Here is a 13,018-nt window from a genome sequence, read left to right on the forward strand (position 1 = left end):
GACCCTGGCCTGGAGAAGCGCGTCAAAAGTTGCCCCGCAATTCACCTGACTTGGCCTGCCAGTCCTGTTTAGGATAGTGGACCGTGCACTGGTAGTCTAAATTGGTGGATCTCGATATCATCATTGACTATCTGGTGCATTACTCACATTCGATGATGATGATGATGATGTTGATGATTTTGATGACGAACAACAAAGATATCATTGTGACGCAAGAGTGTGATTCAAAAAGCCATGGCTAACTCTAGTCCGTGTACAAAACAGCAAGCTTCTGGGCTCTTTCATGTTCCATATCTCGTTACTCAATTGACATCCTCGAAATCTTGAAAGTCTCAACACAGCCATAATTACAATATTTCTCGCAATTTAACCCATCAATTATTTCACCATGGCACCGACCGACCCTCACACCGGCGGCCGTCTCGAAGACATGGCCAAAGATGGAACCTCAATTCCAGGCGACGCAGGCGTCCAACGTCTCATTCCATCCAAACCGCGCCCGGACCAGGTAGACCCGTCCGATGCCTTCGCCCACGCGAACCCAGCACACGCGGCCGACAATGCCTTTGACATTCCACGAGGTCTTGCGGACCGCGGTATGACTGGCGAGGTTACCACCGCAATGGGAGACCAATTGCCAAGCAGCATCGAGAAGAAGAACCTCGGTACGAGATTGTCGTGATGTTCATGTTATGGGAGTTGGATGTAGCTAATTGGGAGGAAATAGATGACGCCAATTACGATCCTAGAGCCAAGGGACATGCGCAATATGTTAAACATGCTAAGCAGCGTAACATGTTCGATCAGATGGCTCATGAAGGGCACGGTGTCGAGGCTGCTCCTGGCGAGGAGGAAATGGGCCAGGAGGATTTGCTTAACATGAGGGGAGCAAAGTAAGGAGATGAGATGAGTGAGTAGTGTGCATGTATCATTACGGTCTTCACGAATTATGAACGAAAAGCATGAACATAGTCTGCGTTGAATTTCACCAATTGATGGCCAATCAACGTTCACTAATTCAAATGTACTTCGCAATTTACTTGCAATTGAACTAAGCGACCAATTACGACCATCTGATTTTAATAAATTGAGGTTCGGACATTTCCCTTCAGGAGATTCGGAACTTCCAAAGTGCGTCGGCCGTCCGGACTACGACAATCACCATTTTTATGATCCGACTTTATGGCTACCGGAATGCTTCCATTCCGACCAACCAATCGTTGCAGCCTAACCACTTCCGACTTTCATTATAATAAACTACCCTTCACCCTCAATTCACCACAACGACTTTGCGCGCATCAACTTCCAATTGATATTTCCTTCTAATATCGACACTCTTTTCAATCCATTCGTTTCAATCCCCTTCCGCTCCCTCCCACCTCCTCCCCCCCTTCTTCCTCCCCCATCGCCGCAAACATGAAAGTCCTCGCCTTCCTCGGCATCGTCCTAGGACTCCTCTCCTCCCTCTTCTACATCCTCGACGGACACCTCGAGAAATTCTACGTCTTCGAGCCCTCGCATCTGCACGATTTGTCCCAGCGCGCCATCGCCGCCCACGGCAACGACACCGCGCAAATCGTACGCTACATCGTCGACGAGCTCAACACCAAAGTTCCACACCATGTGAATCTCGACGAGGAATGGGTGTTCAACAACGCAGGCGGCGCAATGGGCGCTATGTACATCATCCACGCCTCCATCACCGAGTATCTCATCATCTTCGGTAATCCCTCTCCCTCCCCTCCCCACCCCATCCCAGTCTACAGGAATCCTTTCTAACATGCGACATGCAGGAACGGCAGTAGGAACAGAAGGCCACTCCGGCCGCCACACCGCCGACGACTACTTCCACATCCTTTCGGGAGAGCAATTGGCCTTCGTGCCGGGGCAATTCGAGCCGGAGAGGTACCCCCAGGGCTCCGTGCACCACCTGCGCCGCGGCGACGTCAAGCAGTACAAGATGGAGAGCGCGTGCTTTGCGCTCGAGTACGCGAGGGGCTGGATCCCGCCGATGCTGTTCTTTGGGTATGCTGATAGTAAGTGTAACCCTTCAATTTCCTCTTTCGGGAGAGAGAGAGAATGAGTTTTCCCCCGAGGAGTTTTGTGTTGGAGTTTGAATGCTGATGTGGAAATAGCTTTCTCGAGTACTTTCGACTTCCCGACGTTGTGGAGGACGACGGTTATCACGGGTCGAGAGATGATTTCGCAGCTTCTTAAGGGGAAGTTGTGATTCAGTGAGTCTTGGAGAGAGAAGGGAAGAAAAAAGCGTCGTTAGGTGTCAAAAAACAGGTCACTTCCAATGGTTCCCAATCCGAGGGAGTGCAAAAGTCGGGATAGAATGCTTTCAAAAGACATCCATCTGACACCCATAGACCCATAGATACATGCACACGTACACACGTACATATATACATAATACACAATCCCACAAATCACCCCCTACAACCTCGCCTTCTCCCCCAGCACCCCCTCCAGAAGCCTCTCCACCTCCCTCGCCGTCCCAAACGAACTCTGATACCCATAACCCGCATGCCCATACGCATGCAGCACCCACCCCCCGTCAATCCTCTCCCTCTCCACCCTCACGCCCCCCTTCCTCATCGGCCTCAACCCCACCCCATGCCTAATAACCGACAGCTCCGTGACCTTCCCCGTCTTCGGCACAAGCGAGGGCACCAGATCCACCGCGCGCTGCATGATGCGCGCCGCGAGGTTGAGATCCGGCTGCGACTCCCACTCCCCGTGCTGCATGCATCCGCCGAGGATGGTACCCCCGCCGACAGCCCGCTGCATCACGTACGCGGCCTCCGAGCCGCCGTCGTCCGTCCCGCTCGTCGTCACCATCGCGTCTGGCTCGTTGCGAACCAGTGTGACCTGCCCGCGCCCCGGGAACACGTTCGCGTCCATGACGCCGCCGAGTTTGGCGGCGAGGAGCCCCGTGCAGTTGATCGTGATGTCGGAAGCGCCTGAGTGGTGGAGCTGCGCGGCGTCGGAGATGTGGGTGAGCACGCCGCGCTTGACGACGACGCCGTTTTTCACGGCTTGGCCGAGCAGCCAGGAGAGGTAGACGGGCGTGTTGATGCACACGGAGGTGAAGGTCGTGCCCCAGTCGTAGCCTTTGGGGACTTCGCTGGGCTCGAGGACGCGGAACTGATTACATATTAGCATTTCTTGAAATGATTGCAACAGAGGAAGGAGAACGAAGGAACGCAAGGGAAAGAGAACAACGACGACTCACGTTAGGAAGCACACCAGCAAACCACGGATCCCGTCTCCCCAGCTCGTCCATCCACTTCCCCGTCGTGGAATCCGCGTCCTTTTCCCGCCCGTAGATCCGGCTGTCCTGGTAGTGTATCCCGGCCTCGGGATGCTCCCTGCATATCCTGTCGAGGTCGGCCCAGGTCGCCTTCTCGAGACGCTGGAGGAGCGTCCCCGGGGCGCCGACGGGCCAGTAGTTGGCGCCGGCCCAGGGAGAGGCGTACTCGATGTCGTAGTCGCCTGGCATGTGTTTGGCGATGAGGGTTATGGAGAGGTCCCGGCGGTGGGAGAGGATGAAGGCGGTGGTGAGGCCTACGACGCCGGCTCTAGGGGGTTGGTTAGATGGGTGGTGGTGGTATGGGGTGTTTGGGAGATATGTTTGTTATGGGGTAGGGGAATTGGAAATTGAGTTGCCATCATATCTTTCCTCTTCTCTTCTTTTCATTTTTGAGGGCTTGATGGAAGGATCAGAATCATGTGAGACAGCAATGGATACAAAGTATGGGGAAATATACGCTCGAGTAATGAAATAGCATATAAGTCAATTCACATGACTCTCCCTCACCTCTCCTCAGTCTCTACATTCAATTCATCACCCCATACATCCTACTCAGTCAATCTCACATCGTATCACCAACCAGACGAAAACGAAATTCCGCCCCAAGATAGACGAGGCTCTGCGGGTGAGATCCCAAAATAAACAGGCATGGGAACAATGGTTGATATAGCCTTGCCGGGGGGGATATGTTATGTTTGGGGCGCAGTAGATGGGTGATGATGGAATTAGATGAACGCTTACCCTACGATTGTTACGTTGGTGACCGCCATGACTGGGCTGTCAATACGAGTGCAATTGATGAGTTGACGTGTGGATACTCAGGTTGGTAGCTCGAGTATGTGGTTGAGTGCTTGTGTGTACCTAGGTAGGTATGGTAGGTGGATGTGTATGAGGTTGGTTCCCTACATACGAGGGAGGTAGTTACGTCGTTGGTGGTTTGGTGGGGTTGATTCTACCGGGGGGGGGGGAGAGGGAGGTGTGGGGGTGCCACCACCAACATGTTGAAAAAGCCCCGAAGAGCATGCAGGCACGGGAATGGAAGAGAGTATCGCTTGTTAGTGAGTTTGGAGCTATTTGATGGCTTTTTTATGCCTTTGTTGTTTATATTATGAAATTGACAGAGTCCGATGGATCGGCTGGTAGTCGAAGTCAGTGAATGGTGAATCGATATGGTGATGACGATGGTGGTGGTGGTGATGGAATAGCAAGTGGTATGATTAGTGGGAAAGATAGCCGACAGGAATACAATGGTCAAGTCTGTAGTTACTTGTAAACACAGGTTGTTCTTACATTATGTAGCTGTGTGTCTATGTACTCCATACAAACATCAGTATATTGTGTGAATGTACACAGTAAATGTAATGTGCCGGGTGGTGTCAGGCGGTGATGGACCGGATGAAGCTGATTGGCCTCTGCGAAAGTCGACCATCCTTTGACACCTCGATCATCTTTCCCATGTCGGGTAGACTGGCACGAGACTGCGCGCGACTACACAGAAACCGAGGAATAGTTACCTGCTTTACTCTGCTCGTCCTAATTGCATGCATTAAACAGGACTTTACCTTTGTTCATTATCGTTAGGTATGAGTAGCGGATTTAGACCAAGCTGTGCGGGGTTGCGGTGTGCAGCAGGCGGTATGCATTATGTGGTATGCGGTGTGTATGTGTGTGTTGGGCGTGTTGGGTGCGTGTTTACATCCATCACCATTCATCCCATCATCATCAAGCAGGTGAAAGAGAGAGTACAGCCTGACCAGCTCACATGCTACCCCTCCATACATAGCAAGCAAGCAAGCAAGCAAGCAAGCAAGCAAGCAAGCAAGCAATAAACATGATATCTACTGCATCCATCCTCGTCCCACTAACTTAGGTAGCTATCCCATCCCGTGCTGCACTTACTCACCCACTTTACTTCCTCTCTTACTTGCTTATATTACTCTTACTCTTACTCTCACTCCAGGCTTCCACCTGAATAACCTCCCACAGAGAGGCACTCACGCAAGCAGCCGTACCTCCTCCTAGGCAACCGCAAAGACGACAGCCTGTCCTCGTTTTGAAGCTCCCCGCAATTGTTTCTTTGGTGTAGACTACCGAAAGGAAAGCGAACGAAGGGTAAAAGAAAAAAGACGGACTCGCCTGGGCGCGGTTCGGCGGTCTACGGAGCTGGTCCGTGGTTGACATCATCGCCTGTTCTCTGTGTGGCCGAGGTGCGGATTCCCGTGCAGTGCGGGTGCTTCTGCGGTGGTGCCAGTCGTCGAAATTTTCTGAGCTTGCCAGAGCTTTACTCCACTAACCACCCTTTTATCGGAGCTAAATAATCATTTATCAAGTGTTAGCTGCCACCAGACGCCTCTTCTCCTTCTCCACGTTCCAGCTTCGTTTTACAAACGCGTCCCTTTGTCTCCGCAATATCGACGAGTATCGAGGGGCTGCGTGTTTGTTCAACGACCATTTCTACCACCAATTCGTTTTCCTCAGGGAGACCATTCTCAGGGGCACGATTGGCTCGTTCGGAGACTTGGCGCGCTAGCCTCCTTTCAGAGGGCTGTGAATCTGTCTCCCTCTGACGCGAGGCTTGATTATTACTATTCCCATCCATTCACTCTCACATTCACCATCATCATCAACATTCACCTTCACCACCAAAGAAACACAACAACAACAACAACAACAACAACAACAATACTACAATAAACCCTTTTCTACTTCTTATTCTACAATAACAGTGTCCTCGCCGGCCACTGCCCCTCTTACTTCACCTCCTCGATTAAAAAATAAACCAGCCCCCGTCCATTCTCTGACCTCCATGACCCCGACACCCTTCATTACCCTTTTCCTCTCTCGCTATACACACCGATCTCTCCCGTCCTCTCGCGACCTTGCTTGCAACAACTGTCCAAATGGCCCCACGCAAGCAACCCACCAACGTTGCTGAATTCCCAATCCTCGACGCCAATGGTTTATATGCCGGCCAGATTCGAGGTGATGGTACGTGATTTTCCTAATTTACCACTCATTCATTGTCTGATCCCATTGTTCCTGTCCCCGTCCACGTCCCCGTCCGTGTTCCTCTTTCTCATGTTGACCCGTGCCAGGCAACTGCCTCTTCAACGCCCTGTCAGACCAACTCTATGGTCATCAGGAAGAACACAAAACGCTCCGGGACGCGACCATTGCTCATATGCGTCTCGAGTCCGACTTTTATCGCCAATACATGATCGTGCAGCCCGTTCGTCGGAATCCTAAACGCAAAACCACCGTTGCACCGGCACCCCTCATGGACCTCAGCCACCACACAGAGGAGGAACTCCAGAAGCAATTCGACATACATCTTGATAAAATGGGCCAGCCCGGCGAGTGGGCGGATAACATGGAGGTTTCGGCTTTTGCATCTGCCTTGAACGTGCACGTCCGCCTCTGGCAAGCCGACTTCCACTACACCTTCTCACCACGCATCTACTACGTCCTCGACGGAGCCAGCGGCGCCGTCGATGACCGGCCCATACTCAACATTGCCTACCACGTAAGTATTCCAGATGACACGACCTTGCTGTCTTCTTCCTAATCATCTCCCTAACACTAACCCCCATCCTTTGGTCCAATGTGTCCTCGGCTAACGATCGACAGAAATGGGAACACTACTCCTCCGTCCGCAACATCACCGGCCCCCACACCGGCCTCCCCCTCGTTTCCACAAACATACTACCCTCGCCCTCGAGGAAACGCTCCAGCGTCGAGCGTGACGATGTCGACAGTTCGATCATGCGAGCTTCCAAGCGACGCTCCCCTCATCCTCTCTTCGATTCCGATTCGACACCGACGTGCAGCGAGAGCTCATCCGACGAATCCAACGGCCCGCAACTCTCACAAAGCAACACCGACGAGCTTGGAACACCTGAACCCGAGCCCGCACTCGATCCCGTCCCGAGGCCCAAGCTGGTCCTCAAGCTTCGTTGCCTCAAGACATGAGACGGTCGTCATGATACCCATTGATTGCATTACTATTGGCGTACTTTCTGTTTTCTTCCGTTTTGAATCCCCGATTGCATACTGCATAGCATACGAGCATGGCATACTTTGCATAGCCAACATGGCAGGCACCAAAGCGCTTGGGCCTGCGCCTGGATTTGGCATGGCGTTGGTGTCTTTGGATCTTCTGATCTTCTGTTTTGATGTGAATGAATCTAGAAATTCATCCTTTCCTCTTTCTGAGAATTTCCAATTGACTGATGTCCTTGATGTGCGAGTGAGAAAGCCCCAGATTCTGAAGTGTAAACATATTTCTGTTCTTAGGTTGGCTCATGCCTATAAAATAAGAAAAGCGAACCTAGTGGTATTTCCACAACCAATTCCTGGTCGGCATGTCTGTATATAGGAAGTCCTCATACCCCTGGAGCCAATGGAAGTCGCCATCCGCCCATACACTCGCATCCGTTCGTCACGCAACGACTCTACCACTGTGGGGACCCTCCAGTGGACCCTCACGTATTGTATCCAAAAACCTCCAGTACACCCACACCCTCAAAACACCATACCAGAAACATTTCCACGTAATCCTCCATATTTCCCCCATGCACCCCCTCCAAAACTAATCACGCACATAATAGATAACTACTAAACTCAAACAAGGCCGCCCATTTTCTCACGTATTCACCGCTCAGTCGGTATCGAAATTCGCAAGAAAGTGCGGATTGCGTATGAAAGCCAAAAATGACGTTAGCGCCTAGCCCACCTCACAACTCCACAACTCCCTCCCCATCTCCACAACCCCGAAAACAATAATGGCCTGTAGTAGTACTACTCGCGGGCAGGAGCAGCAGCAGATACAGTGTCGTATATCCCACAGCGTCTGCTGCTCTGTATCTCGATCCCCTTGCAATGGCATCGCCGTCCTCGCAACAACCGCGTGATGCTACCACCACTACAGCTACTGCACAGTGCAAAGTCCCGATCCCCCGACTCAACAACCGAAGACGACCCAGCGACAACAATGCAGCAGCGGCCGTCGAGAAACCCCGGGCCGCGCGCGCGTGTCTGGGCTGCAGGCAGCTGAAGATGAAGTGCTCGGGGGAAGTCAGGTGTCAGCGGTGCGCGGCGGGCGGGAAGCCGTGTGTGTATCCGCAGGCGCGGAAGGAGAGGATTAGATCGTTAGTTCTTGGACCCGACCCCTTTTTCTTTATTATTTATTTTGTCCTCGATTATCCTTGAGAAAAAAGAAGGGAGAGGAGAGGAGAGGAGGGGAAAGGGGGGGAAGAAGTTGAATTTTTGTTGGGTTGAGCTAATTGGAGTGTTTTAGGGTGGCGGATCAGAATGAACATATGCTCAGACTCATGCGGGATCTCAGAGGGCGGGTGGCGGAGGACGATCGATTGCAGATTGAGGAGCTGCTTGAGAGAGTATGTATGCGTCTGGTTGGCGAGAACATGAGGATTGTAGCTAACCATCCTATCAGATTGGCGCGGTCCCGAGGAAACGGCAAAAGGAGAGCAATCAGACATCGACGTCGCAGCAAATCGCCAGCAGCCCGGTGACGGTCGTCGACGCCAGTGGTGATGCGAGTGTGACGAGTCCGAATAGCTCGGACGCTCCAAGTGCGGTAGAGTTCGCGGGTAAATTGTCGAATCTTCAGTGTCTGCAAAGTCGACCGCCGCAAGATCAATTACAGCAGATATCGAGCGAAGAGATACAACCGCAAACAGCGGTACCCTTCGATTCCACTCACCCAGCACAGCAAGTCTTCAAGCCGCAACTCGACAACGCGTCTCTCCTAGAAACATTCTGGTGTCTCCAGCGAGACTCGGGGAGCGAGCAGGCGCAGGACTTCTTGAAGTACGTCAAGACCTGCGACGTCCTCGACTCATCATCGGTGGAAACCTGGCTCGGAAACCAGCAAAAGCAACAGCGAATCGATTCCCCGTATTCGACCCTCCTCAGTACGTCCTCGAGCCCCCGTGATCGTGTCAGTGGATACGGAAAGGAAGCAGACGAGTTGAGCAATTCCCAAACAGAAACCCCAGACGTCGAGCTCGCAGACGCACAGTTCATGAGCCGCAATGTGACCGTCACGACTATCAGGCGTGCGGTGGACATGTTTTTCTCGTCCACCGGGCTGCTCTTCTACATCGTGCCTAAGGACCAGCAGGAGTCGCTCTTCCGGTCTGCGTTGAGTCGAGACGACGGGCCTATGCCTCTGGACTCGCCCTTTGTGGATTTGCTGCGGAATAGCACCGGGCTGGAAGCTAAAGCGCGGCTCGCGGAGATCAGCGGGATGGCAGCTATCGGTCTGCTGTATCTGCGGATAGCGGACGAGGAACATGCGCCGCCGGAGAAGATGGCACACTACTTCTACTCCATTGCGAAGCAGATGCTAGATAGTGCCGTCGAGGCGAATCCGCTGCGGGCCATGAAGGTCTGCGCATTGTTGACGTTGTATAATATCTACGTCAAGGCGAGGGTTGCGATGGCGTATGTTGGTAAGACACTCATTCTCTTATTGGGATCTTTCACGATTGCTGACTTGAGATAGAACTTGGACTGGGTTTGGCACAGCTTCACGGGCTCAACGACAAGAACCATGAAACCATGGGTGCTGATGAACTTTTGGACTACAGGAGGACGTGGAGGACACTGCTCACGTTCAACGGGTAAGTAGGCCGACGGTCGAGATGATTCTAGACACTGACATGTGTGCAGTTGGCTCGCAGCATCTCTTGGATATACATCCGGCCAACTAAGCCCGAGCACACTTCTCATGATGATGGAGCAAGACGCCACAGAAGAAGACATAATCCAACAAGAACTCGCCAAAGTTACCATCATCAAAGCGCGCATCATCCGCGCCATCCCCGACGACGGCATCGTCGACGACAGCGTAATCGACAGCTACCGCCTCGAACTCCACGACCTCAACGAACGCCTCCCGGAATGGATGACCATGAAGCGCCTCATCTCCAAACAAGACTCAACCCCCGTCCGAAAAGGCACCTTCTACTTTCACCTCTTCTTCCTCTCCGCCATGCAGCTCCTCCACCGCCGCTCCATGGCGAACCCAACCTCCTGCTCCTCCCCCGCGCGCCACAGCACGCGCACCGGCGTCCGCGAAGGCCTCATGGCGGCCAAAATGGCCGCCCGCATGCTGGCCCTCATGGCGCAGGAAACCTACATCGGCCAGTTCTGCTGGATGTGCATCTACTCGTCCTACACGTCCGGCATCATCATCCTGCACGCAGCCGTCCAGAAGATCCTAACCGGCTACCACTCGTCGACCTGGATCGCCGACCTCACCCTCGCCAACATCTGCGTCAACGTCCTCGCATTCTGCGCGGAAGTCGACAGCGTGGCGGCGCGCATGCGCGACATCGTGAAGAGGTACATGGAGGTCATCACCGCGGCCGTGAATGCCGGACAGTTGAACGCCGACCCGGGGGAAAACAACAACGAGGACGAGGTCGTCGACTACCTCTTCTCGATCCCGGACGGCGACACAAGGCTGCACAAAGCAGCCCGCGACCTGCTTCGTCTTATCCAGTACCCCTTCGGCACCGCGCTGGAATTGATTCCGCAGGGCGGACCGCGGGCCCCGCCGGTTAGGAGCGAGCTGGTCAATTGGATGGAGGCGGCGGTGGGGATTCCCCAGGAACTGGACTGGGAGCTCAGGAAGTGCGGGTTGAAGATGAGGGATCAGCCTGCGGGGACGGCGGCGGCAGCAGCAGCGAAGGGAACGGCAGGGCAGGAGAGAGGGATGAGGGGTGTTATGGCGACGATGGGGCAGGGTCACTGCGTTCCGATGGGTGACTCGCCGCCGTGGACTACGTGGACGAGCCAGAGTTTTGGGGGCGATGCTCCGGCGTCGTTGTCGGGGTTCGATGTGTGAAGGGCGGTGGTGATGGATGTCACGATGCTTGGCATATTGTCACATATCAAGCACAGCAACCAAAAGTCTACGTTGGACCGGGGTGGATTGGATGCGATACGATTCAGACATGCCGGACGAGGACGTAGCAGCGTTCTGATCGATGTTGTACAGTGGCATTGCATCGCGCAATGCCTACGACGAGTCACCAGCCACAACTCATCCATGGAATTGGTACCCAAACAACACCACCATATCCAAATCCTCACGACCGAAACGAAACACCAGAAAAGACTCGACGAACGGTGCTACGTAGGCCAAGAACAACACCCCACAGTACCCATCCGTCCAACCCTACCACAAACACCCTTGCTATACTTACACCAGGGTTATATAAAAAAAACCCAGCCGTGGGATGCTGGCATGGTCGTGAACCTACGACCTATGTAGATATAATACAGATACCAAGGTATCACTCGGTTCGGTTCAAAGACACCCCGGCGGGTGAAGATGTTATATCTTGTTTTCCGTGGTTCATGGTCGAGGCTCGGAACCGCGGTGCCGAACAGGAGGGGTGGTGGTGACCGGGGGAGATATCAACCTTTCTTGGTTTTTGGGATAGGTTGGGAGATACCTCGCAGGTTGGGTATGAAGAAAGATTACATAGTATATAGAGGGGAAGATTTTAATACAAGCGGACGGAGTAGAAGGCAGAAAAATTGTAATTTACAGATACCAGATAGATAACTATGGAATTATTATCTCGATGTCGTGCTGTACAGTGCAGTACGTTGCCAAGTCCATGAAGTCGTCCGCGTAGCCAGAAACATATCTATCAAGCGTACCTATAGTACGGATAATCAACCAGTATATCCGTCGGTAGACATGAATAGACACATCTCCAGACATACAGATACCTCGCTATCACGCTATCTCGCCATCAAGCCCAGCAATCCTCTCAAGAAAAACTCGAAAGTGGACAAGAGATAGCGACATGATAGACGAGCCGTTCGAACCGTGCTTCCCGGGGTCGCGTGACGCGCTTGTCCTACAAGGTACTGTACATACAGGCCGCAGTGTCTATCGTTCTCTGTGGAAGTTAAGGCGTGCTGCGTAGGATGGATTCTGCCTAGACTTTGAGCGTGCTCGGCCCGGGGGAAATGGGTAGATGGGTTGATGGACGGTGAAGGTATGTGAATGGGATGTGGGTTTAATACGGCGTGCGTCTGTTACTACAGAGGTGTATGTACGTAGACGACTACCGGTTTCCTGTTCTTTACTTCCTCTTTGTTAAGAAGACTACAAGATTTACATACTTAAGAAAGGAAAACCTGAAAGTAACAATAATGACGGATTGAGGCTATTTCCATCACCGTGCTGAGGGCGGGAACTTAGAAAACATTAAATGTCCCTTGGTGTAATTTGCTGATTGGTTAATTGACTCGACCTACCACATTCGTTGATACATCGCATATGTCCATACGTACAATCGTTGCGAAACATGCTCTGCTCTATTTCGTTCTACGCTATCCGTTCAATACATCAGTTCATTATAACACACATAGAGGCACATGTAGCCGCAACCAACAGCCATCGCCATCGGACTTTCCCCTCCAACGCGACAACAACGACGACGACGATACCGTTTCACATCCTACGGCACCACCCAGTAGTCATGCCATCGCAGATCTAGCCTCTCAACCCACACATCTTTCGAGCCAGCCGAACACATGCTGTCAATCATTCCATGTGGCGGTAGGCATACGGCGGGGGGGCAAGGTGTGCGTGCGCTTCGGAAGTCCGATGAAACAGTATTGATCGAACCGCGTTCTACGACTGTAAGTACCTAT

General features: G+C 52.7%; 5 protein-coding genes across 5 annotated transcripts; 4 read left to right on the forward strand and 1 right to left on the reverse strand.

Annotated features, from left to right (window-relative positions):
- Positions 1 to 242: 242 nt before the first annotated feature.
- BU24DRAFT_419535 (uncharacterized protein) lies at positions 243 to 979 on the forward strand. The gene is made up of 2 exons (XM_033527241.1): positions 243 to 665; positions 728 to 979. Exons 1-2 carry the CDS (start codon positions 389 to 391, stop codon positions 895 to 897), a joined length of 447 nt encoding a protein of 148 aa, XP_033388273.1. The 5' UTR covers positions 243 to 388; the 3' UTR covers positions 898 to 979.
- A 300-nt stretch (positions 980 to 1,279) lies between these two features.
- Positions 1,280 to 2,440, forward strand: BU24DRAFT_419536 (C-8 sterol isomerase). Its single transcript, XM_033527242.1, has 3 exons — positions 1,280 to 1,723; positions 1,794 to 2,036; positions 2,136 to 2,440. Exons 1-3 carry the CDS (start codon positions 1,417 to 1,419, stop codon positions 2,228 to 2,230), a joined length of 645 nt encoding a protein of 214 aa, XP_033388274.1. The 5' UTR covers positions 1,280 to 1,416; the 3' UTR covers positions 2,231 to 2,440.
- BU24DRAFT_387105 (FAD dependent oxidoreductase) lies at positions 2,440 to 4,245 on the reverse strand (the record flags this gene model as incomplete). Its single annotated transcript, XM_033524953.1, has 3 exons — positions 4,058 to 4,245; positions 3,239 to 3,584; positions 2,440 to 3,150 (listed from the first exon to the last, which is right to left on the reverse strand). The coding sequence occupies exons 1-3, from the start codon at positions 4,084 to 4,086 to the stop codon at positions 2,440 to 2,442; spliced, it is 1,086 nt and encodes a 361-aa protein (XP_033388275.1). The 5' UTR covers positions 4,087 to 4,245.
- Positions 4,246 to 6,066: 1,821 nt separating this feature from the next.
- On the forward strand, positions 6,067 to 7,500 carry BU24DRAFT_129882 (cysteine proteinase). Its single transcript, XM_033521006.1, has 3 exons — positions 6,067 to 6,304; positions 6,412 to 6,839; positions 6,944 to 7,500. Exons 1-3 carry the CDS (start codon positions 6,217 to 6,219, stop codon positions 7,283 to 7,285), a joined length of 858 nt encoding a protein of 285 aa, XP_033388276.1. The 5' UTR covers positions 6,067 to 6,216; the 3' UTR covers positions 7,286 to 7,500.
- A 471-nt stretch (positions 7,501 to 7,971) lies between these two features.
- Positions 7,972 to 11,274, forward strand: BU24DRAFT_129893 (uncharacterized protein). Its single transcript, XM_033521007.1, has 5 exons — positions 7,972 to 8,463; positions 8,613 to 8,712; positions 8,769 to 9,789; positions 9,843 to 9,960; positions 10,010 to 11,274. The coding sequence occupies exons 1-5, from the start codon at positions 8,195 to 8,197 to the stop codon at positions 11,187 to 11,189; spliced, it is 2,688 nt and encodes an 895-aa protein (XP_033388277.1). The 5' UTR covers positions 7,972 to 8,194; the 3' UTR covers positions 11,190 to 11,274.
- The last annotated feature ends 1,744 nt before the right edge of the window (positions 11,275 to 13,018 follow it).

The sequence above is a fragment of the Aaosphaeria arxii genome (assembly GCF_010015735.1).
Source record: "Aaosphaeria arxii CBS 175.79 unplaced genomic scaffold BU24scaffold_2, whole genome shotgun sequence".
Taxonomy (NCBI): Eukaryota; Fungi; Ascomycota; class Dothideomycetes; order Pleosporales; genus Aaosphaeria; species Aaosphaeria arxii.